The 23,632-nt window shown below is 41.2% G+C and overlaps 1 protein-coding gene across 5 annotated transcripts in view; it reads left to right on the plus strand.

Annotated features, from left to right (window-relative positions):
- The first annotated feature begins 219 nt into the window (after positions 1–219).
- The window catches only part of TRIQK (triple QxxK/R motif containing), a 62,981-nt gene continuing 39,568 nt past the window's right edge, over positions 220–23,632 (plus strand). Inside the window, exons 1-4 of one of the 5 annotated variants that reach the window (XM_054817793.1) lie at positions 1,453–1,529; positions 2,447–2,496; positions 3,069–3,199; positions 19,359–19,438. In XM_054817793.1, coding sequence (XP_054673768.1) covers positions 3,183–3,199; positions 19,359–19,438 — 97 coding nt within the window. In that variant the 5' untranslated portion in view covers positions 1,453–1,529; positions 2,447–2,496; positions 3,069–3,182. Of the gene's footprint in view, positions 260–572; positions 762–1,190; positions 1,382–1,452; positions 1,530–2,446; positions 2,497–3,068; positions 3,200–19,358; positions 19,439–23,632 lie in introns of those variants that run through there. The other 4 variants (XM_054817796.1, XM_054817797.1, XM_054817795.1 and 1 more) reach the window with 4 other exon arrangements.

Raw genomic sequence — 23,632 nt, forward strand, 5'->3', positions numbered from 1 at the left:
TGCACTTGCAATACTAATCAGTAAGCTGTTCCAAGAGTCAGTGGCTTCCTTCTTGCACCGAAGTGAATGAATTATCTGTTGCAAAGGACCTAGCATCATCTCAAGGTGGTGAAAAATTACCTGACAAGGTTAATAACTTCCCATGTGTTTTTAGGACCATAAAAGTAAGTTCCCACTGAAGAGGGCTTGTGATGATGATGATGTGAAGGTGGCTAATTGCTTTTCACTCTACATGTCTGGAGCAACACTTCTGATACAGGTAGGCAGAAGAGTGGTACAAACCGAGCAGAGGGTGTGAAGGGGGGATGCCGAAATACTCCATGACTGAACTTTCAGCCTCCCCCAAAGCATCTCCCCCGGTAAACCCAGCGAGACACCCGAGAGGGGCAGGCAGCCGGGGGCAAGGCCTCCCGGCGACCGGCCAGCGATGCAGAGCCGAGGCAGGAGGCGAGGGCCCAGCAGCCGGGGCGGGTGGGGGGGGACGACCTTCCTCGACGCACCTGCGGGCGCAGCTGCTGGGCGCAGCGGGAGGCCGGGCAGCGCTCCCACCGCCGCAGGTGCCGCGGGGCTGAGGCACTCCCCACCGCAGCAGGCTCCGCGCCCCGTCCCGGCGCAGGCCGCTGCCCGGCGGGGCGGGAGGGAGCGGGAGGCGGGGCGGCGGGGGCGCTCGGGCAGGAGGCGGTGGCAGCAGCCCCGCCAGCACAGGAAGTCGCCCCACCGAGAGAGGAGGGAGGAGGCGGAGCTCTGCCGCTCGGCCCGAGGTACCGCGCCGCTTCCCGGGGTGGGCGAGGGGCCGCGGGCACCAGGGCCGGCCGGCACCGCGGGCCTGCGGTTGTCACGGCAACCACCCCCCTCGGCGCGGCGGGGGCGCGCTGCCCCGCTGCTCCTGCGACGCCGCCATTGGCCTGCGGGCAGGGAGCGTCCGCACTGGCGGCGCGCTCGGCCGGCCCGCTGTCCGCCGCGGGTCTCCGCTGCCATTGGCCGGGAGGAAGCGCTCGCCTCCGCGATTGGCCGGAGCGCGCTGCCAATCGGGGCGGCGCCGCGGGCGCCCGGGTGCCGCCCTCGGAACGTGGACTGAGAGGCCGGGAGGGGTCAACGGCCGCGGCCGCCGCGGCCATTTTGGGTGTGGGCGGGAAAAGTCGCCTCCCCTTCCCTTCCCTTCCCTTCCCTTCGGCGGCGTGCGCTGTGCTCGGCAGGCGGGAGTGGACGGCTCCCCTCAGGGCCGCGGCTGGCGGTGCCACCTCACGCCGCATCGAGTTCCTCCGCTGCCTAGCCTGTTTCCCCCGTGCCCGCAGGTGGTGCCAGTCTGGGTCCCTCACTGGGCTGCGACTGGCCGATTTTTGGGGAAATAAACCCCTTACCAGGGAGGCTCCTCGGCCAGGTGTGTGCTCGAGGCCTGGTCCGGGGGCTGTCAGCCTGGCTGAGCTGACAGGAGCCTGCGACGCCTCTGTGTGAGGACGCCCCGTGACTTTCCCTCGTGAGCTCAACTCCTCACGTGCTGCCCGCCGGCTTGGTGTGGATGGGTTTGTGTGAGTGAAACCCCATCTGTGTGGGGGTTCTGGGGGGCTGGGAGCTGGACAAGCAGCTGCTCTGTGTATGTGCACGTAGGCTGGCCCCCCACGCACACTGAGACCGGGACGTGTTGAAGCTGCTGCAGATGCGGTGTGTAACAGGGCTGTATGTGGCCGGCGGGCTGTGCGTACGCAGTAAATCTGATACAACCCGGGCTTGTTGAGCTGGCTGTGTTTACCTTGCAGGCGTGATGTGTTCCGGGTACATTGGACTCCTTTGTGTTTTCTGCAAAGTGCGCTGGTCACGTTTACGCTCAGAAAATCCTGGACAGAAATATGGGAGCTGCAACATTTATAAATGTGAAGTGTTGGCAGGGGTTTCTGCCAGTGTATTCGTGTGGCTCTCAAACTGCTCTGCCTTACGTCAGCCTACATAGCTATGAGGACAGACTGTAGCACCAGAAAGCCCCTTTTTAAAAGAGCTTATAGTATAACTGGGCTGTATGTACAGCACATACATTCACACACAGTAATTCAATTACATGTCATACAGGGCTCAAGTTCCTTGCTGTTGGGGACCAGGCTCATTCCTGAAGAGCTAATCGGAGTGGAAGGGTACCTGTTGCTAAAGACATGTTGACTTTCTTCCAGCCTTTGCTACTGATGTGTGACCTCCATAGTAGAAAACTCTAGAAAGTGATGTTTAAGGGATACAGGAAAATCTACAAGTATGGGGAAAATCGAACCATTTCTTAAGTAGTGCCATTTGGCATGTCTTCCTTGGCTGAATCGCTTCACCTCTTGGTACAATACGGGCTAGGTACAAACTTTGTTGTTCAGCAGATAGCTTGTCTGCTTACTAAGGAAAAAATTGGCAGATGCTTTTGTTGGCATGATTATCTTTGATCATGAATTAGTACAATTTACCCCCCTAGGACTTGTTCTCTGTCTTCATGGAAGCCATGAAGATGTAAACCTACTTCAGGTCAGTATTATAAGCGTGAGCATAGAGAAAACAAAGTAAGTGTTGACTTTGAAATGAATTAATCACACCAATACAAACAGTTGACACTTTTTGGTTTTTTTAGGAAAGGGCAATTGCTCACTTTTTTCTGTTATTCTTGCTTCAGTATGTAAATCCTTTTTGTAATTTATTTTGTAATTTATAATTTTGTAATTTATGTATAGTCTTCTAGCTGAACCTGTTTGAGCAGAGGTAGATGAGCCCAAGTAAATGACCTCAAGAGTTCCCTTCCATCATCAACAATCCTGTAATTCTGTGAATTTGATTTATTAATTTAACCAATTAGAGATTACAGTATTCTACAATTGACTTCTTTGTCTAAAATAGTATTTTGTATCTACAAAAGCAACATAGAAAATACTGAGTTGTTTCAGTAGATGTGAGAGCTCTTCAAATATCTGGGTTTTGAAAGATTACTTCAAATCAAATGACTAAAACAGAGATTCCTGTTAGCTTTGGTAAAACTCCTCTTATAATTAACTTTAAATCTTATATTGATGTACATATGAACACATATCTGTGTTTCTATTAAGTTCCATAAAAACAGGACTATTCCTTCCATTTGAGATGCAAGCAGCTGAGTTCCTGAATTCAAATACTACATCACATAGAATGAACAGGATTTTTGCATACATCTTTCCTTAAAAATGGAGTTTAACAAAAGGTAATGTGCAGCAATATACATACTTTTCTTCGTAAAGTGAAGAATAAAGGCAGTGCTTTTATTACTGTTTTTTTAATTATTTATTTTCATAAACTTGAACTATACAGAATAAGTTTATAGGCATTGGAAGATTCCACATGTATTTCTGCCAGTTCCCTAACTTCATAGCTCTTGCTGTTACACTCTGCAGTCCCTTCAGAAAAAGAAGCCAATCTGTGTGCCAGTTTTAGAGCAGGTACGGGAAAATCCTCTAACTCACTATTGGTCACAAATACAGAACGAAGACTAGTCACGTAAGTTAATATAGTAACCTCTGATACTGCCCAGTGATATCTAGGATTTACTTCATTTAAATAATTCAGCCAAATCTTGCAGCCCAGTCTTAAAGGATGTCTTAAGCTCAGTGCGCTTTATGGCAGTAGCTCAAGGAAGCATCCAGTTTTAGTAGACTCTAAATAGAAAACAAGATGAGGGGGTTTTTTTGCACTGCAACGAAGACATTTTCCTTGGGTTTTTCTGTGAAAATTTGTTTCTTGATGTCATGAATTAGTTTGTGTTTCTTAGATGGTTTCAAAAGAAACCAAATTCCTTCAAGATTAGTTATAGTTAGCTGCAGTTGGAATTTTAGAGTTTCTGTGAGATTTTTCTCATAACTAAGAAGTTCTCGGTTTTGTTTTCCTTTGAGGTATTTCCATATTGATCTAAATTTTTCATTAGGCAAGTAAGCTGTGAGTTATAGCTGAAGATAGGATACTTTGGAAAGTCTTTATATGTTGCTAAAGCAGGCTAATGTTCCAAAACAGGGTTACATGTTAAAAAAACCTAACCCAGTTTAATACTGTCTTGGAGAGTTGAGTCACTCTAGTAAGTACTTACTCTTCATAAGGAAATTGTTATGTTTACGTGTTATGAGATACGAAACATAGATGATTGTAGAGTGTAGACAAAGAAGCTAATGATTTTCATTTACAGTAGAAGTCTCCCTCAATTCTCTGACCCTCTTGTGATGCTACTGTTGTGATACAGTTACTCCTGGGGAAACAGGACTGTGAAAGTATATGTTTTCTGACACAAATTCTGCTTTAAATTTTTCCGCTCTTGTAGATTTTTTCATTTGCTTGCAGCTTTACTTTTTATTGAGGAAAAATGTGAAGAGATTTACAGAATACATACACACTGATCATTTTTTAAAATAAAAAATGAAGTGCTTTTCAATGAATGGCTATCCTCATTTCAAATGAAGTCTGCAATGATTAAATATTAAAATGATCGATGGTTTAAATTAATATAAAAACTTTTCAGGAGATTATTACAAAGATTAACATTTTTAATGTTTTAATACTTCCATAGTTTATCAATCACAAGCACAGTGAAACTGTTTTTAGTTACCAAGCTGATGATCTCATATATCACTGCAGTATTATGCACAACATAAACATCATGGTGTCGTCAGTAGAGGAGATGAAGAAACACAATTTATGTTACAGCTCTTTATTAATCAGTTTTAGTCTTGAAGTATTTTTTGACACACAGAAGAAGCAGATTAGACTTCCCCCCCTTACCCCCCCTGCCTCTGGAAAGAAGATGGAAAGATAGTTCCAGAAAACCTTTTTCTTTTTTTTTTTTTTCTTCCATTTAAACATGTAATGACAAACATAGATGGTCACTGGTACTGCTACAGGAGAAGAAAAAGCACTTGCATGTGTTTTTCAAAGTAGGGCTTGCATTAATACAGCTTTAATATCCCCAAATTATCTGCAACATCCTATGATTCCTGATACATTTTTATTCTTTAGAATGATGGTTGAAGGTCATGGGAAAATGTCAAGGCACCCCAGGTGCTTTTGTATCACTAGCTGCACATAGATACCCCTGTAATTCAGTGGGTTGAGTAAACACTTACTCCAGGCATTCTGGACATGGACAGTGCTAATCCCTTTGTTTCCCATTTCTTCTGCATTTTCTTAGAAGCAAGGCTAAAATATGGCATTAGGGATTTTTAAGTTTCATTTTGCTTCTCTAACCACATACTGCAATGATACAATGGAGGTTTATACAATACAGTTTATTGTGTCCCAGGACTTTTTGCAATGTTAAATATGATAATTCATACATCAACAAAATATTCTGTATTCATGTGTTGTGATTGTTCTTGGCATCATCCTTCATCCAGTATGTTTTACTATCAAAACCAAGGCAGATTTGGAAAGACACGGCGTAATGAATTAGCCAACGTAAACCCAATAGGATGGCAGGATGCAGCAAAGAAGGATGGGAGATAGCCAGGAGAGGAAGGGTGAAATATAAATCCAGGAATAGCTGTTGAGCTGGTGAAGTGAATAAATGGGGAAAGACTCTTCTGACAGCAGAAACTTACAGTGGAGAAGTCATTTATACCAGAAAGGGCAAGTATGAGAGAAGGAAAGAGCAAAGGTTAGTGGTAGGTTAATGTTGAGAATGGTATTGGGAAGTTAAAATCCAGAGGGCAAACTGAAGCATGCTGTTTTGTACACAAGTTTTTTTGTTAGCTAGCAATGCTGTTACTTCTACTCGTAAGACAACAAAATAAAAGATGGGGTTACATTGCCTGTAGTTGGTTGCCTCTAGCCAGAAAGCCAAATTTATCCTCATGTATTTCCATTGAAATAAAATAAATAATGGAACAAAATAACCTTTTATGTTATGAACTGTTTTTTTTTATAGTGGGGAAACAGATTGGCTTGGAAATACAGTAGATTTCAAAGTTTCAATTGTTTTCTCTCTGGCTGTGCTGTGTGGTGTAAATGAAGAAAAGGTTAAGTTTACCCATGATAATTCCCTCTCACATTTACATTGTCAATCAGCCTTTGTAGCTTTTTGTGCTTTTATTGTATTTTCATTGTAATCTTTACATATGAAGTTCTCAATTCTACGAACTCTTATGCTCAAATTTAATCACGAATGGCTCTGACAGATGTGCTCTGGAAGCCTTAGATGCTGTGGTTTAAGATGCTGCCAGCTGGTCGCCTTCTCCGCACCCCTCAGATAGAAGTCTGTACGGAAGAGCCAGCAATACTTGCACGTCAGTTTGCTTCCCTCACCTTATCTCACATTTTTTTTGGGTGGCTCGTGCTGATGCATAGGCTGGGAATGGGGTCCTGGGGGCAGAATGTGCCCCCTCTTGTTGCCCCTTCTTACACTTGGCAGAAAGGTGTCACCCAGGGTCAGCAACATCTTAAAGCCCCTCGGATACCCGAAGCTTGTTTATGAGACTCCCCTATAGTTTCAAGTTGAACATATTTTAAACTTTCTGTTTTAAATTACCTACATTTTCAACTTGTTACTGTACTGACTAAGTGTGGAGGACATTTTAGTAGTTGGCTTTACCATATCACCATCTCTACATAAACTCTCACCTCATGGCTTTGTCTAGTCTTAAGAGTGATCATGCCTAAAAGCTCCTATTAAAAACCCATAGGTCTTTCTTTTATGTAGTATGTATGCCATAGAAATTGTCCAGTAGGTGGTTTTAGTTTGGACTCATTGTGTGTGGAGCTCATTATGCTGCCTCCAATTAAGATTACATCACTTCACTGCTAGACCAGTTTTGTATTACTTGTGTTCTTGCCAAAAGGAAACAGTTAACCTGAAGCAGTGTATTACTTGTTTTGGTTTTGTGTCTTGGCTGTCAAACTGAAAGTACACTATTTGTATAGCTAACATTTAAATTTGATTAGGTCCTTGATTTACTGTTACTTAACTAAAATTAATTTAAAAATTAGGACTGCACAGTAACAATAAAATGGATAAAGAGCTGGTGAGCTGCCAGCACTCAGAAGTAATGGCTGGAGGCCACTGTCAACAGATGAGAGCTTGGGGGCACTTTCCCCAGCGTTTGTGTCGGCTGTGATGCTTTTCGCTGTTTTAGTGAATTCTCTGTGTGTAAACATAAAAGCAATAGTGACAAACAATGGATGGTTCAGTGATTGTTGGATTGATGAGGAGGGGATGAAGTTTAAAGCATGGCTGAGGTCATGGTAACATGAGCCTGTTAAAATGCAGTTTGTCTGCAAATGTGTTGACGAAGAAGGAATGCTGGATGTATGTGCGGAATGGAAGATTTTATCTTGTAAAGCTGCGATTTGGGTTGTGAGGAAGCACCAGTAGCCAAAGGGGATTCAAGTGCAGGGCAATGGCAAGAAGGGCTGGTGCTGCCTAGTAGAGATGGGGGGAGAGGTAGGAGGGCTGTTTAAATCCCTTTAATAAGACCAGTGTTGGAATGTTGCATCTAATTCCCATTTCTATGAAAAATATGTTCTGAAAAATTTCAAAGCATGATGAAAGTCCTGGAAGATGAAGACATACTTCTGTTAAGGAAGTACCTATTACCTTAGGTGGGTGGGCTTGAGAATAGGTTCAAGCTTGCCGTGATGTTTCTGGCCACATGTCTCCTTACCTCACTTGTGCTGGACCTCAGCAAGTTCTGTTAGCTAGCTATCCCACCTGGCTGCCGCAGAGCCTCCTACACACATGGTGTTGAGTGTCCTGGGCAAAGCTATGCTGCCTCTCTCTGAATTTGTCGTTTCTTCCCAGTACAGAGGGTGTGGAAAGCATTGTTTCTTTTTTGTTGTATATATGCATCATGGAAAGCTTTCTATAATGCATTTTTTCAACTTTAGACTTTGGCGTGATTAAACAAGTATCATTTTAATGGAACCACAAAGAATTGCAGCAGCTAATGATTTGGGGTTGGTTGGTTTTTTTGGTTTTTTTTTTTTTTTATTCTGCAATCATAAAATGGTCAGAGCAAGGATGGATGTTGCTTTCTTTGGATTTTTTGACATATACTATTTAATTTATGAATTATTAATTTATGAATATTTCTGTAATTTGGAGTGAAAAGGTTAACAAAGCATTCTGAAATTGCTGTTTACCTTTTTATTCTGAAAGATAGGATAATTTGAAAGCCTGGGTGTACAAAGCAGCATATCAACAGGCTAAATGGGAAGAGGGTATTCTGGAAAAAATGATTATTATAGAGACAAAACCTATTTTAAAAAGCTTCGAACTATTTTCAGTTTAAGTACACCAGTGGGGTTAAATAATATAAGTAACTTCTGTTAAAGTAACAGATCATAATAATTTAAAACAAAAGGTCCCAGTGCACTTGCTAATATTCTTTATGGCTTCAGTAAAATACATCTGAAATGATTTACAAAGCAAAGCTTCTGGATGAATTCTTCCAGTTCTACATGGGAAGAGAGCCTGTTTATCTTCATGCATGTTTATATAGACCCATGGAAATTATGATCTAAATGTGGGTACCGTACTAAAACATAGCCATATATGCAGAGTAAAGAATTCAAAGCACTTGCATTCTGTCATTTATTGCACACAAGTAATGTATATTGTATAGGCTCGGTTCAATTCTGTATCCTGACCATAGAAGGACTCTATAGAATATGTACTGTACCTTGAGGAGACCTTCAAGAGAAGGGGAAAAAAGGAAAAAGCTCAGGGCAATGGCTCTCTGACCAAACTTGTCTCCTGTTTCTGAGCCTTCAGACTTAAGCACCTTCAGTGCTGGAAATAGTGGAGAGCTGGAAAGATGTTTCCCCTGTACTATATTGGTATAGATTTTCATTAACTCACCTCATTAAAAAAAAAAAAAAAGAATCAGTATGGAAACAGCTGGGACGAATGTGGAGCTGAGTGCACGGGTAGAGTATTTTGCAAATTAAAAGCAGAAGCAATTTATCTAAAGTCCTTTTCAGAGTTGACCCAGCTCTCCTTAAACTTCTGAAGCTTGGTTATAGGGTTGTACAGCTTTTGGTACAGCAGTGGCCAGACTGAGGAATTGTAGCAGAGACAGAACAGACCTGCGGTTTCTTGTGGTGTTGAATCTGTTCTTATGAAAGCCGGTCTGAACTCATATTACTGTACGCTCTGGCAGTTGTTTTTTTTTGTTGTATGCAGTCTACAAGGCTAGATTTCAGGCAGTATATCCCCCTCCTCCTAGTAAAACTTTATGGCAGTGCTGAAGCATACGTTCTGCTTTGACTAGCCAAGGGCATGTGCAAACCCCCAGTACTCAGAGAGATGCACTCAGGAAATTAGAGCGAATGGAGTGGATTGTCATCTGCCATTTTGTCTCAGGCTAGGGTTTCCGAAGAGATGCTTGCAAGCCAAGAGCTACTCATTAAATGATCTTTTCTTTAGGAGTCTCATAACTATTCCATTCTTAACTGATGTTTGCACAAATGGTCATGTCCGGGACCTTCAGACGTTCACATGATTTTCTGCTATTTCAACTGATATTTTTCTGCTAGTTTCTGCACTCCGCATTTGTCTCCTCTGCCTTAAAATGAGGCAAGTAAACAGTTTACCACATTTTCTGATGACTATCAGAGCTTATTTTTTTCATTTGGCACATGTAAAGGTTTTAGCCTGATTTTGATCCATTCCTTTAATTCAATTTTCGTTCAAGATTCAGATTTTTGATAGATATCAATGATCTTATATTCCCTTTTTGCCCAAGTAGAACATAAAGCTCCTCAAGAGATGGTATCATATACACTATTTATTCTTTATTTTAAAACTCATTGCCTTTAATGGGATCTCTAGGTAGGTTTCAGGAGAGCCAGATCTTGAGCAATTTAGATATAATCTGCAGAGAGCGTGCTTGGCCTATTGTTTTGAACTACTTTGGAAACTACTGAGCCGATGTTACTTAAGCCATATTAAACTCTTCACTCAATTATGGCCTAATCCTTCAAAACCAATAGAATAGGACTTGGTTTTGAAAATGCTGCTGCTAACATCTATGGGTCTGTTCACTAAGGCTGACTATTAGCTCATTATTAAGTGCTGTAGGGCTGAACTCTGCATTTGACATGTAAACACTAAGTTATCTACTGGTTTATCTACTGGTTTTCACCTTGGACAATTTTAAAGAAAAAATGCAAAAAGTGATGTATTGCTTTAAAGCTGAGGAAATACATGTCAGCTTTATCTTCTGATCTTTATGGGGAAGATTTAACAGGTTATTCTGTCTTTAATCAGTTATTGAAAACTAGAAGAGAATACAGATGTCAAAATGATGAAATTAAAACTCTTTATACTTAATATTTCTTTTGCCTGGTGACTAGAATAGTTTTTTGGTTTTTTTTTTTAAGCTGAGTTGCTTTCCTGAATGCTTAATACAGCATGTGAGACAAGAAAAGTGGCATAAAACTATTTTTGTTCATTCATAGATCAGTCTGTTTAATTCTGAGCTGGAGTAGTTTCAGAGAAAGGAAAAAAACCCGACATTCATTCTGAACGCTGGATGGAAAGATTACCTTTTAAGTCCTTTTGAACACCAGGTTTAGTAATGGAACTAATAATTCAGTTTTGCTGAAGTGTTACGATTAGGTCTACGTGTACTGAAGTGTTATTTGCTGCTGTCATTTGTAGCCTGTTTTTAACTTCAGCATGCTTGCTCAAGGTAAGATGTGGTGCAGTCATTAGGCTATAAATGTAGTGACCAGTTTTAGCAGTTACTGTTACTTGAAGCCCCCTATGATGAGACATTGTGTTAAACTACAGTGAAATACATAACAGAAGGGCACATTTGTCTGCTTCCCGGCTTTGTGCCTGTGTGGCTTATTTCTGGCTGTTTTCGCTGCTTCTGATTTTCAGTTCTGAGGTTGATTGTCAAACAGGAATGGACTATTTGCTGAGAGCTGATTTTCTTCTCAAATGATAGACAAAAATTTGATGAAAATGGAGTCAGAATAGATGGGATATCAATAATAGAATTAATGGGGAAAAAATTAAGCTGAAACTTAGCTTAACATACTTTAAAAAGCATTTTTTTAAAAAAACAGGGTGAGAGGAAAGGAAAAATTACAGCAGTTTCAAATTGTTTTGATATATTTCTTCAAAGAAACTATTTCAATTTTTAAATAATTCACTCAGGAATTTTGTATTTTTAATAGTCCAAGATAATGCAAGCAAAAAAAAAGGCCCAGTAGGAAAAAAAAATCAATATGGAATTATTTATTGTTCAAAATTTTTTTGAGTGTGTGAATAACTTCAAAATTTGTAAGATTTATTCTCACTGAAGGTCATTATCCCATTTCACAATACTGAAAATGTGAAACTGACTTTCTGTCCTCTGGATGGTTGTGAACTGTAGTTTAAGATGACTATGCTAAAGGCAAGTATAATTACTCCATAAATATTTCTTCTCACTTAAGGAAGAAATAAGAATTTAATTTCCTTCAAAAATGAGCCTAAGCTTAAAATCTACAAATGAGGAATGAACAAGTGTATATAATTAAAGCACCCAGGCTTACAGCAAGCTATGACTTGTGGCAGTCCCAGGAAAGGAGTAGCATCTGGAAAAAAAGGAATTTTTTGTTACTTCCCAAAACTAAAGGCAAGGGAGAGTGGAGGCGTTATTTTCTGATTTGCAGAAGGAAAAGAAGTTGCTTTTCCCCTGCTGTAACACCTAGCAGGGCAAAATGAAGTTTCTGAGGTTTTGGAATAAGACCTCAATGAAACCACATGGTACTCTATTAAATGCAAGAATTGTAACTTCAGAACATATTAGAAGTGAAGTGCTTAAGCAGACTTAGCTGATTTTGAAATTTAAGGTCTATGACCTATAGCTTTATACCTGTTATTTAAATTATTCGCTACTTCATCAAAGGAAATGAGTGCTGAAGGGGTGCATGGTGAGGATCAAAGAGGGACTAAAACTGCCTGGATTTAACTGAACCGCAAAATGTTTGCTGCTGCCACTTCAATTACTGAGACAGAGCAAATAATTGTTTCTCGTCATTGGTCTTGACTCAATGAACTTTTAACTCACAGGGCAGAGAGTGCGTGCTTCATTTCTGTCTTGTGCAGTGGTGGTGGTGGTGTCCTTCGTACTTACCCTCAGACCACAGAGGTGGCTGTGCAGCATCTGTGGTTGCTCCCATGGAGGCTGTGCCCATGCTTGGTGGATGTGCCTCTGGGCACCAGGGTGGTCTGGATGCCTGTTCTCTTCCCACCTTTTTTACCTCTAATTTCTACCATAGTACCCCCCGCCCCCCATGAAAAAAACCAAAACAGATTCTGTTATTTTGAAGAATGTTACTCTGAAATACTGCATATCATAAAATGGTTTGGGTTGAAGAGACCTTAAAGATCATCTGGTTCCAAGCCCCCTGCCACAGGCAGGGACACCCTCCACTAGATCAGGTTGCCCAAAGCCCCATCCAACCTGGCCTTGAACACTTCCAGGGAGGGGGCATCCACAACCTCTCTGGGCAATCTGTTCCAGTGCCTCACCACCCTCACAGTAAAGAATTTCTTTCTAACATCTACTCTAAATCAACCCTCCTTCAGCTTGAACCCATTACCCCTTGTCCTGTCACTACACTCCCTGATAAACAGTCCCTCACCAGCTTTCCTGTAGGCCCCTTCAGGTACTGGAAGGCCACAATTAGATCCCCCCTGGAGCCTTCTTTTCTCCAGGCTGAACAATCCCAACTCTCTCAGCCTGTCCTCATAGCAGAGGTGCTCCAGCCCTCTGATCAGCTTCGTGGCCCTCCTCTGGAACTACTCCAGTAGCTCCATGTTGGGGCCCCCAGAGCTGGATGCAGTACTCCAGGTGGGGCCTCACAAGAGCGGAGTGGAGGGGCAGAATCATCTCCCTTGACCTGCTGGTGACGCTTCTTTTGATGCAGCCCGGGACACGGTTGGCTTTCTGGGCTGCAAGTGCACACTGCCGGCTCATGTTGAGCTTCTCATCCACCAACACCCCCGACTCCTTCTCCTCAGGGCTGCTCTCAATCCATTCTCTGCCCAGTATTTGTGCTTGGGATTGCCCTGACCTGCGTGCAGGACCTTGCACTATGGTGTCATGTATCATGTAATTTTCCCTTTAGCAGAGATTACATTTTGAACTGTCTGGCAAGGCAGAATCAAACCCACAAGTATGCTTTTTTCCTTCATGAACTTCTTTAAGGATGTTTTCTTGACACCAATGCCATCATATATTCCTAAAAATGAAAAAAAGTTCATCTTTGAACGTTTGGAATTTTAAATTTGTTCAGATGAAGATCTGTCTTCATATTAAAATGAATATATGTTTCACAGATGGTATAGCTCTACTCGGCTCTGAAGTGAGTAGGGAATTTGGTTCTGAAGTCAAATAACAAATCCTAATAATGAAAAGTAAACGTAAGGTGTATGGAATCGCTACAAATAGGAGTATTCTTTTGCAAAATGTCATATTCTTTTTATAACAAGTGTAACACCAATTGCTAAACAGATATCTTCTCTGTAAGTAATGTTTTTGTAAGTGAGTTTTGGCCTAGCACATTTTGATTCTTTTTCCCATCGAAGCTGTGACAAACTGGGAATGGAAGTAACCTTTGGCATTTTTAATAGACTCTTTTTGCTCGAAAAAACCCCAAATTTACATAAGTATGTAGTCTTTTAAAAAAATGTTAGTCAGGTTTTGCAATCCTTGAAATTTTCACTTTTTTCCTGGCTCTCATGAATACATTTAATGATAATCTTTTCGACTTTTCAGATATTTAAAAACATTTTACATCTAGCAAAAGTAAGTAGACTTTTTGCTAGGGGAGCAAATGCAAATATTTAGTCCTTAATAATCCCACCAAATTTTAGGTACTTAGTGGAGGTTTAGGAGCATAGCAAGATTGCCGGGGGTGATTTGGATTCCTTACCATTGCATCTCTTTCTTTGTTCACTGTAAAGGGAGTGGAGGTGGCCTCCTGTATAACTTGGGTGTCTCACTTACCTTCCTGAAATCAGGTGGAACTAATCTGGATTGTTGATGAAATTTATTTTTCGTAATATGTCGCCTCAGGAGTTTAAAACATCCAGGAGAATATGCTGAGTATTCATACGGACTATTACCTGTGTACTACTTTTGTTAAATAAATTTAGAGCTAATTTCGTGGGGTTTGTAGGCACTGTATAAGTAACAAATAACAGAGCAGCTCCTTTCCCTGGAGTGCAAAGGGCACTTACTGGAAGTAACAATGTGCGTTTTGTTTCTAGTGCTTATATGAAGCTATGAAACAGCCCGATATATGTCAAAATAAAAGTTGTAAATCCTAGATGTTTTTAATCTTGGGATATGGTACAGTGAGTGTTTTTTGTCCTTGTGTGGAATGCCCAGATTATTTGAGCAATATTTGTTTCGACTGGAGTTATGGATCCCATTTTTTGATTCATTTTCCCAAATTTAACTGAATTTAAATCATGTCTGCTGCTTTCAAGGTTAAATTAAGTAAAGAGAGGTTAAATTCCTTGTATTAAAAGAAAATTAAATAAGTCCCCAAAGAAAGCAGGGCTAGATTCTGCAAGAAGCACCATGGGCAGGTACTCTTTCTTTTGAAATAATAGTCTCATCCTTTGAGAGAGACTTTCCAGAGGAATGGTGAAGACCACTGTAAGACTTATCAGTAGAACATGAATGTGATTTTCTTTCAATTTTTTGTTTGTTTGTATGTTCTTTATAATTAGTACTAATAAAGTTTTTTGAATTCTTTCTCTTGGCTAAAGTATGGTTAAATGCATAAATGCTAAAGTATGGTTAAATGCATACTTGGCTAAAGTATGGTTAAAAGATTCAGCTGCATTATTCTTGCGATTTTAGCTGCAGGTTACTTCCCCTGCATTTCTTCCACTGCTGTACAGACAGACCTTAGTTACTTCAGCTGTACACCAAAAAAACCCAATTAAAATAACCAACAGCAACGATTTGCAAAATACCTACATGCAGACAGCTTCCCACTTTAAATGCAGTGCTACCAGTTCTTTGGAATAACTTGATGTTTGCAGAGGATCTGATGTGCTCCTTGGATTTTACCCGAAGAGGATAAAAATCTATTTTTGCTCTCTTGTAACTTGTAAGGATTTTAATATCCATTATTTATTAAACTGTGAGCTATGGAATTGACTGATAAAAGACCAATTCTTTCACTGACATCAGTAAGCTTCGAATCTTATTAAAAAATTATTTGGGTTATGAGTTCAAATTATCAACCTGCATTGCATCCAACAATAAAAACCAACCAACCAACCAAAAAACGGAGGGAATTTTAGGTTAGATGTCCATTTGCAATTATGGGTAAGGTACTTCTGCATATATGCAGATAGCCACTGTGCATTCACCTGCATTTTCAATTACAGCTGAAGACTTGGCCCAGTACTTTTTCATTCTGTATTGGTTCTTTTCTGCTGTAAAGTTTTCCTTGCTTTTCTCACAACCAACTAGACATATTTCAGCTACAAAACCAGTCATTGCATTGATTATTTCTTTAAAGTGCCATCTATTAGTATTTAGGCAGCTTATTGTTGAAGGATACAGAGGTAGTATCAGATACTCCACTAGGAAAGTTTGTACACACGCACGTGTGTAGATCTTTGTGTGTTCTCTGGTTTGCACTTTAAGCCTTATCACTGTTACTAACCATTTGCATTGCACCATAAATGCACAAAGTGCAATCTTTGTGCTATATCATCCCTGTACTTACTAGTATTTCTAAAGTCATTCAAGGTATGTTTCTATGGCATTAAAGTAATTGGTTTAATATTTTTTTTTGGTTGATACAAGCAATGCATGCATCAAGAATAGTGAGTTGGGATTTAAACACTCCTGCGGTCAGACCTTGAATGGACATTCAGAACTGGTTTTTTATCTCACAAAATGCTGTTGACAGTTGGAGGTGATAATACGCAATTTATTGTGTGTATTAATTATTATCAGTCACTGCTTATGAATAACAGAGGAGGAAAAGAAAAACCATGTATTCTTTTGAGGGTGTAAGCCTTCACAGGTGAATTACTAGAGGGGAGGAGAAAGAGGGTGAAACAACAGTGAAGGGAACCACAAAACCAAAAACACCTTTTGACCCTGTAGTATGTCTGAGATAGCAATAAACAAAAAAATCATTCCAGTAGGCTTCACTTTATTTTCTTAAAACCATCTTTTGTAAAACCTTGAAAGCTGAGGAGGGCTCACGTTGCCTTCAAATGATCTGAAATTACTCCTGAAGTATTTTTAGTAGCCTGTAAGAGCAGTGACAAGCTCCTTTATGTGTTTTTTAAATGGTTATGTAGTCATTAAAATTCCAGGGACCTGAAGGCTGCTCGGGGTGCACATAGCGCGGCGCGCTGCCTGTCCCTTCGGTTTGGCAGTGGAATAGAGGAAAAGTCAGATCCTCCACTTGCTGACTTCGGGGGCAGAGGAGCAGCCAGAGGCAGCTGGGAAAGACTGGAGTGCAAATTTTGTTTACAGTAGCGTTAAGATGGCCAGTTATTCTAGGATGACCTTGCTAATTTAAACGTGGCAATGGTGCTTTTCAAATTGTTTTGTGACTTATAAAGGTTCCAGGCTTTTCCTTTATGGAAATCTGATCAGAAAGTTATGTTGGAAACCACTCTTACAGCAAGGTTCATAAATAATAAATATTATCTCTTATTAATCCATATTTTAGTTTAACTCTGGCTTGTTGCTTCCTCAGGGAATGCAGGATTCTTTACAAGAGAAGGTGATGAGCCGCAGTCCCCGAGGAATTAAATTGTGAAAACAATCTCAGTTTCGTACATGCTAATATAGATCTGTTATTCCCTTTCCACATCTATCACAACACATTTTAAATTGTGGCTGATCTTTTATGCAAATAGCTGTCTTATTAGACATTGCGGCTGTATGTGCTAATGTCTCCATGGGTTTCTCGGGCGTTTGCTATCTAACCATCAAAGCGGTGGAAATGAATGATGATTACTGCATCCCTTTGAAGAACAAAGAGGAGTCGAGGTTCTAGATGCGGGAGTTGGTGACACCGAGCCACGCGGGCAAACGCGAGCATCTCAGTGGTTCATATTAAGTCGGGAAATAATTTTTGCCTGCGTTTTCTTCTTGTGTTTTATTGGCACTGCTAAAACTGCAAACATCTTTCACAGCTGACATTTTGTTGCAAAACATTAGTAGGCTATTGAAATTGCAAAAGGCAAGACAAAACAGTCTCTAACAGTGGCACAAAAAAGCCAAGAACTAGTTTTGCAGTGTAAAATGTATCTGTTATCTTGTCAACTAGCTGAAAGTTCAAATCGTGCTTTTATTTTCCACTCTCATTATTCTGATGTGAACCTTATGTGAGAAATACAACTCAGTCAAGAGAATAGCTGGGACACAGAAGGAGAATAAAACACCACTGGATTACAGTTCACTGCTTATGTTTTTTATGTGAAATGGGAGTATTCTCTGAATTAAACCAAAGTAATGTATGGAAACATTAGAACGCTATAAATGAATTTTCAGTTCAGATTAAAAAAATAACATCAGTCTTTTATACCTTGTTATTATTCCTGAATACTTTTAAAAAAGGTTGCTGATTTTTGAGCACCGAAGTTCATTTTCTGCCCTGTGTCCCACACGTTAGACTAAGGAGCCCGGTTCCAGCTCTGTTGTTCCAGATTTGTCACTTGACATTAATTGCCAATAATTCTTATGGAATAGATAAATAGAAAAGAAGAAACTTTGCAGTTTTAAAATGCATGAATCAATTTAAAATGCAGGTGGGATCATTCCTGCAGCTGTACTTTAAACTTTGAAGCTATAAAGGAAATAATGGTGGACGTTTAAGGTTGTGAAGCTGAGGGTAGTCCATCCGGCAGTGCCCCGGCATGCTTTTTGGCCCGTGGTTTGGCACTGCAGTGCCTTCAAGGGCTGTATTTCCCAGACAGCATGCCTTGGCAGCGCCCAGGGAAGCTCGTCTTGCTGTAGTGTAGCTGGTTATGCCTAACAGAAAAATAAAACTTGCAGATACTCCAAGGCCACATCTGCTCAATCTGCAGACGGTTTGTGGCTAGCCGGGATGGTTCAGCCAAAGTTTTTGCCCTCGGCACCGCACTCGCCAGGGCCGGTTGGGAACAGGCAAATGTTGGCTGGTGTGCGTCTCCTGCGCTCGAACGGTGAATCTGGCACTTCTGGAAAATGTCAGTTCTCTTGCGAGAGCAGGGGTTGGTGTTGGGATGCTCGTGTCATAAGGATGGTCAAGCAATGGGGTTTATTGTCGCTGCGATGAGTGATGTCTTCAGCCCAGCCACAATGGCTGAAAACCAGTGTTTTGAACAACAAGCGTGACTATAACAGCCAGGTATTTTTTGGCTGTGGAAAAAGCCAAATGAAATGGGCGTGTTTGTAGAATCTTACTGTATCTTTTGAGTGGCAGCCCTGTGAGAGGACGGATAAGAGACCGTAAAGTTTTGCACATTAAATGGGTATATTGGGGTTTGCTAGAACGCTACTCAGATGACACTTGTTCAGTTACATGGATGGTGTGGGAGCACCAAAGTACCAAAAAGAGCATCTTTGGGTGAGCGATAGTGCAGTTCCCTGTGCAATCCTAGCATCACCTGCTTGCGCTGTGCAACGTGAGAAGCCCGTTCCCGAGTCAGGATGGTTGTTACCTAAACACATTGCAGGAGATTTAAACTCTCAATACTTTGGCTGAGAGATGTAAAATGGGCACAGCCCCAGCTGTCACCTTTATTCTCAATTTTTATTTTTTTTTTCTCATTTGCAGATCTCTAGAGCCCATGAGGGGAGTGTGGGGTCGCTGTGTTTTAGTTCTATGTTCCTCTCTTTTCCTCGGGGTGGTTGGGGGGCTGTGGCTGCAGGTGGGTTTCCTGAGCAGTTCCACCTGTGGATGCACACATGCCTAGTCCTGCCACAGGCTCCCGGGAGTCCCGTAAATGTGGTTGCCAACAATAGAAGCAGCTCACAATGTTCCATTCACTCCCTGGTTTACTAAAGAAAAAAAAAATACAGGAATGTAATTCAATGCAACCAAATGCTGAATTACAGTGAAATCAGTTTAAATCCTTTTTTTTTTCTTTTTTTTTAATTCAAACTAACAGGCGTTCTGTAACGCTAATTAGCCATGCAATGGGGAAAAAGGTATGTTTAGAATTTACCTGATAGTCTTCAGAATAGTGATGATTAGCTCCAGTGTCTCGTTGTACTCTGGGAAGGCTTATGTCTTTGTGTATAATCATGTAAATGTTGCTTGGTAAATTTTTTAGTGATGTTGTAAGTCATTGATTTCTGTAGTAACTTATTTAGGAATAATGCTTTTTTTCTTTTTTTTCCTGATACTGACAGTGATTTTTGGATTGAAACGATGGGTAGAAAAGATGCCTCTACAGCAAGGACTCCTGTTGACCAGTACAGGAAACAAATAGGTAAGAGATCTGAACAAAAGTTTGTATGCTTAAAAAAAAATTATCTGTTTTTTTCAGCCAGAGCAGTTAGAATAACAAAATGTATTATTCCTCTTCAAAAACTTTTGTTTTGCTTGCAAGCGGTGCAAAATAATGCACACTCCAGGGAAACATGTTTTATATGCTGCTGACTAATTCATTCAGCAAAACCTTTTATGAAGACAGTGTTTTGAGTAACTTGAAAAAGTCCATGTTCTGTGTTTGGAAATACTAGTGAAATTCTGCAGTGCAGCGGCTCCATGATGTTTCTGAACTGTTGGAAGTTTTCTGATTTTCCTCTGTGTCTCCAGTTTAAAATACGGGCATTTCTAACAAAGTACTCTTCCTGCTTTGTAACAGTTTTTGATACATTGAATGATACAGCCCTTAACATTGTATAACATTGTATATTCTCACACTAGTGGCATACTTTTAACATCTTAATCGTTTATTTTCCTAGGGCTTTTTCTGTTTTTACCCCTTGTACGTGTAGGTGACTTGTGTACAAAGTACGCACATGCACACACATGAACGCAGACATGTACACTCACACAGATACCTACGCAGCAGATTCAAATCCCTATTTCTTTGCTTAAAGGCGAAGGTAAGTGACTAATTTTTGGAATCCATATATGAGGATTCTGTCTCCCTAGGTGTTAAATAATGTTATAAAACCGACATAATATTTTAAAAGTATGTATATAAAATGAAGTACCTTAATCTATACTCAGTTATTTAAGTAAATGACTTTGTTTTACAGTTGCTAAGCACCCACATCTGTGTTTAAATATGCAGAAAAATAGCAAGTGTCTGGGAAAAAAAGGCTGTTTATAATATACATTCTCATCGTGAACGAGCTAGGTGTATGTGAACAATCTTATTTTTATCATGTCTTAATTTTTTTAGTGCTGCCTTATTATTTTAATATAACTTTTAATGGTCTTTTCTGCTTTTAAAGTTGAAAGGAAGGGACTATTTTGTATTTTATTTGTTTTAGATAGCTGTGGAATGCTCTATATTTCCTAATCTTGGGCACTTCATGGGGTTGGCTTCCTCGGCTCATTCTCTGAGATGAAACATGGCTGGAAACTTCTGAGTGCCTTTACAGATGGGAAGCAGATATACTGGAAAAATGTTTAAATAGATGGGCTCTCTGCTTTTGTGCAATTTAGGTTTTGTGTAGAAAACCTTGCAGGAAAACTATTGCCCAGCAGAAGATGACACCACAAATATTTCAGCCAAATGGGTTTGGTGAGAAGTGGGAGCCCTGCAGCTCATCTTCAGGACAAGTCATCTCGTGTAACTGGGTGCGTGGAGAGAGCATGATTGCATCAGCTTTCCGGCATTTTTCCGCCTGTTTTTCATGGCGGTCACTTCTTTTTCAGTCACTTGCTTTTCTTCCTTTTCTGAACACCTTCAGGTGACCACAGCTGGAGTCATTTTTGGAAGTCCTCTGCAGGGTGAAAGAGACTGGTGATCTCCAGCAGGATCCCCAGAGAGCAGGCTGGGCTGCTGGAGGACCACAGGGGTGTGAAGCTGCATCTAAGTATAAGACTCACAAAATTACCTCCTGCTCTTCCATACCTTGGGCTATTTCTTGCACGTTACCACCATGCGGCACCATTGTTGTACATCTCTCACCTGTGAGATGCCAGGGCTGAGCAGCTTGTGCCTTCAGCAGAGGAGACGACTGGTGCTGTAGCAAGGGGGCGAGAGGATTTGTATCAGGGCCCAGCACTCAGAGGGATCCTGTTATGTAGCTGACTCTCCAGTTTCGGGCTAGCACATTGTCTGAACAGTTTGGCACCTTACCTGTTATACGATGCAGCACCGTGATCCATCGGGTACCGCAAAGTACAGTGTCTGAGGAGGCTTGTAATAAGCTCATTTTCCTGAGATGCAATGCATCACTCTTAACTTGGCAAAAGCAAATGTTAAAAATTATTGCAGGGAAGAATCTCATGCTGGCAGGCAAATAAACTATATAACCTAGAAGGTGTTTCTGTGATTGTAGTATTCCTTAGAGGACAGAGAGCAAGAACTAAAATAGACTATCCACTGCCTTTTGCTCTGATGATGGTTGTTTCAGCTCCCACTCTGGTCATTCACTGACATAGCCATAGAGTTTGCCAATGGAAATTAGTTCTCTGATCTCACCAGTGAACTTCATGAATGTGGGGGGGGGGGGATTGAAAATGTATGGACACGGTTTTATACTTTAATGTTGTGGACATGTTTGAGGTTTATGTATAAGCATTTTGGGCTAGCTTTAGGCCTGGTAGCTGAGCTCAGTGGAGCTATCCTTTCAGTCTCATTATGCCTTTCAGTGTATTATAGGACAAATAGGTGTATTATTGACAAACATTGTCCAATAAAGATCTTGTCTTGCCATAATGAATATGGAAATCTTTCAATTTTTTGAAAACAGCCAGTTGCCCAGGACCATGTCTAGATGGCTTTTGAATATCTCCAGAGAAGGAGACTCCACCACCTCTCTGGGCAGCCTGTTCCTGTGTTTGACCACCCTCAATGTAAAAAGGGTTTGGGTTTTTTTATATTTAAATGGAACCTTCTGTGTTTCAGTGTGTGCCCATTGCCTGGTCCTGTCATTGGGCACCACTGAGAAGAGCCTGGCTCTGTCCTCTTTGCACCCTCCCTTCAGGTATTTATATACATTGATGAGGTCTCTCCTGAGCCTTCTCTTCTTCTGGGCAAACAGTCCCAGGTCTCTTAGCCTTTCTTCATAGGAGAGATGCTCCAGATCCTTAGTTTTAACTCCTCTTGATCTAATTCTTCATGGTTTGATTTCATTCAGGTACTTATTGAAAATTATACAGGAAGAATTTCAATTTTGTCTTAAAATCTGTTCATCAAATAAGGCCTAGATTTGGCAGCTTAGGTACTTTTGCAGGGATGCTTTAGTGTGAGGCTGTTCCATAGAAGACCCCCTGAAATACAGAACACAGTCGTGCTCCTGGACTTATGGGAGCATATGGGAGGGTCATTCTTGTTCGTAGGAGAACAGAGAGAGAAAGCTCATCTGTTACGGAGATGGATGTTTGATCACCCTTTCCCAGACAGGTTATATTTAGAAACAATGGGAAAAGGGAGGCTGCATGGGGCCTGTCTTTAAAAAAAATAATTTATCAAACCCATTTAAAGTTTTAAATCCATGCTTGGAGTGATTGCTGTCCTTCCTTTCCAGGTGTTCGGTATCTATGGATTCTTGAAAATATTATGATGGATGCTGGCTGAACAGCTATCTCTTGCTGACTATAATGGTGTGGCGTTATTTTTTAGCTCCCAATTTAATGTTTTCTAGCCTTGCTGGATAGAAGGTAACCAGATTGAAACGTTTTTAATACCTTTTTTTTGATGGAAAATGGCAGTCTTCAAGGAACAACATGTCACAAAGTCACGTCAACTTCAACACAATTTTCAGTTAGATGTTTAGTGGAGTAATTTGAAATAAAAGCAGATTTTTAATTTAATTTTGTTCCAAGCTTTCTGTTTTGTTCTGAGTTTCCATACGGCACACCACATGTTTGCCCTGTGCCACGGTTCAAGTTCATGTTGATCACTTCAGTTCAGCCGTTTGCCTTTTTCTCTCCTCCGTGAGCTCAGGATTGCTCGCGTCTTGTTTGCTGCTGTGCCGTTAGCGGTTGCTGTTTGCTTCAGTAGCGTTTTCAGAGGATTCCCCCGGCATAGAGATTGATATTGCTCTTCTCTGTCAGCTGGCTTTCAGCCATCTCTCCTGCCACCAGCCAAAATTTGTCTGTAGTGTCTCTTGTTCAGCAAGTGCTCCGGATTCCGACAGCGGCGCTGCCTTTTCCGAGGGGAGCAAAGGCAGCCTTTCAGTTATGAGACCAAACTGGCGCTGGCTTCGTGAAGACTGTCCCCAAGTGGGACAGGGAACAACAGCAGCAACCTTTTCAAACTGGCTCAGGCTGTGCCTGGAGGAGGGCGGATGGTGCTGAGGGAATCTCTCCCTGTTCAGTTCCTCGTGAGCAGCTGAGGCTCTGGAGGAGGCACGAGGGAAAGTAATTTTAACACTCTTTATTCAGCTCGCTCTCACATACCCAAATATATACCTGTAGTGCAGCAGCAACTGGGGCAGCTCTTCTGCATAACGCTTCCTTCTCACGGCTGCTGTTTGTGCTGCTGTGCTTAATTTGC

The sequence above is a fragment of the Grus americana genome, chromosome 2 (assembly GCF_028858705.1).
Source record: "Grus americana isolate bGruAme1 chromosome 2, bGruAme1.mat, whole genome shotgun sequence".
NCBI classification, from domain to species: Eukaryota; Metazoa; Chordata; class Aves; order Gruiformes; family Gruidae; genus Grus; species Grus americana.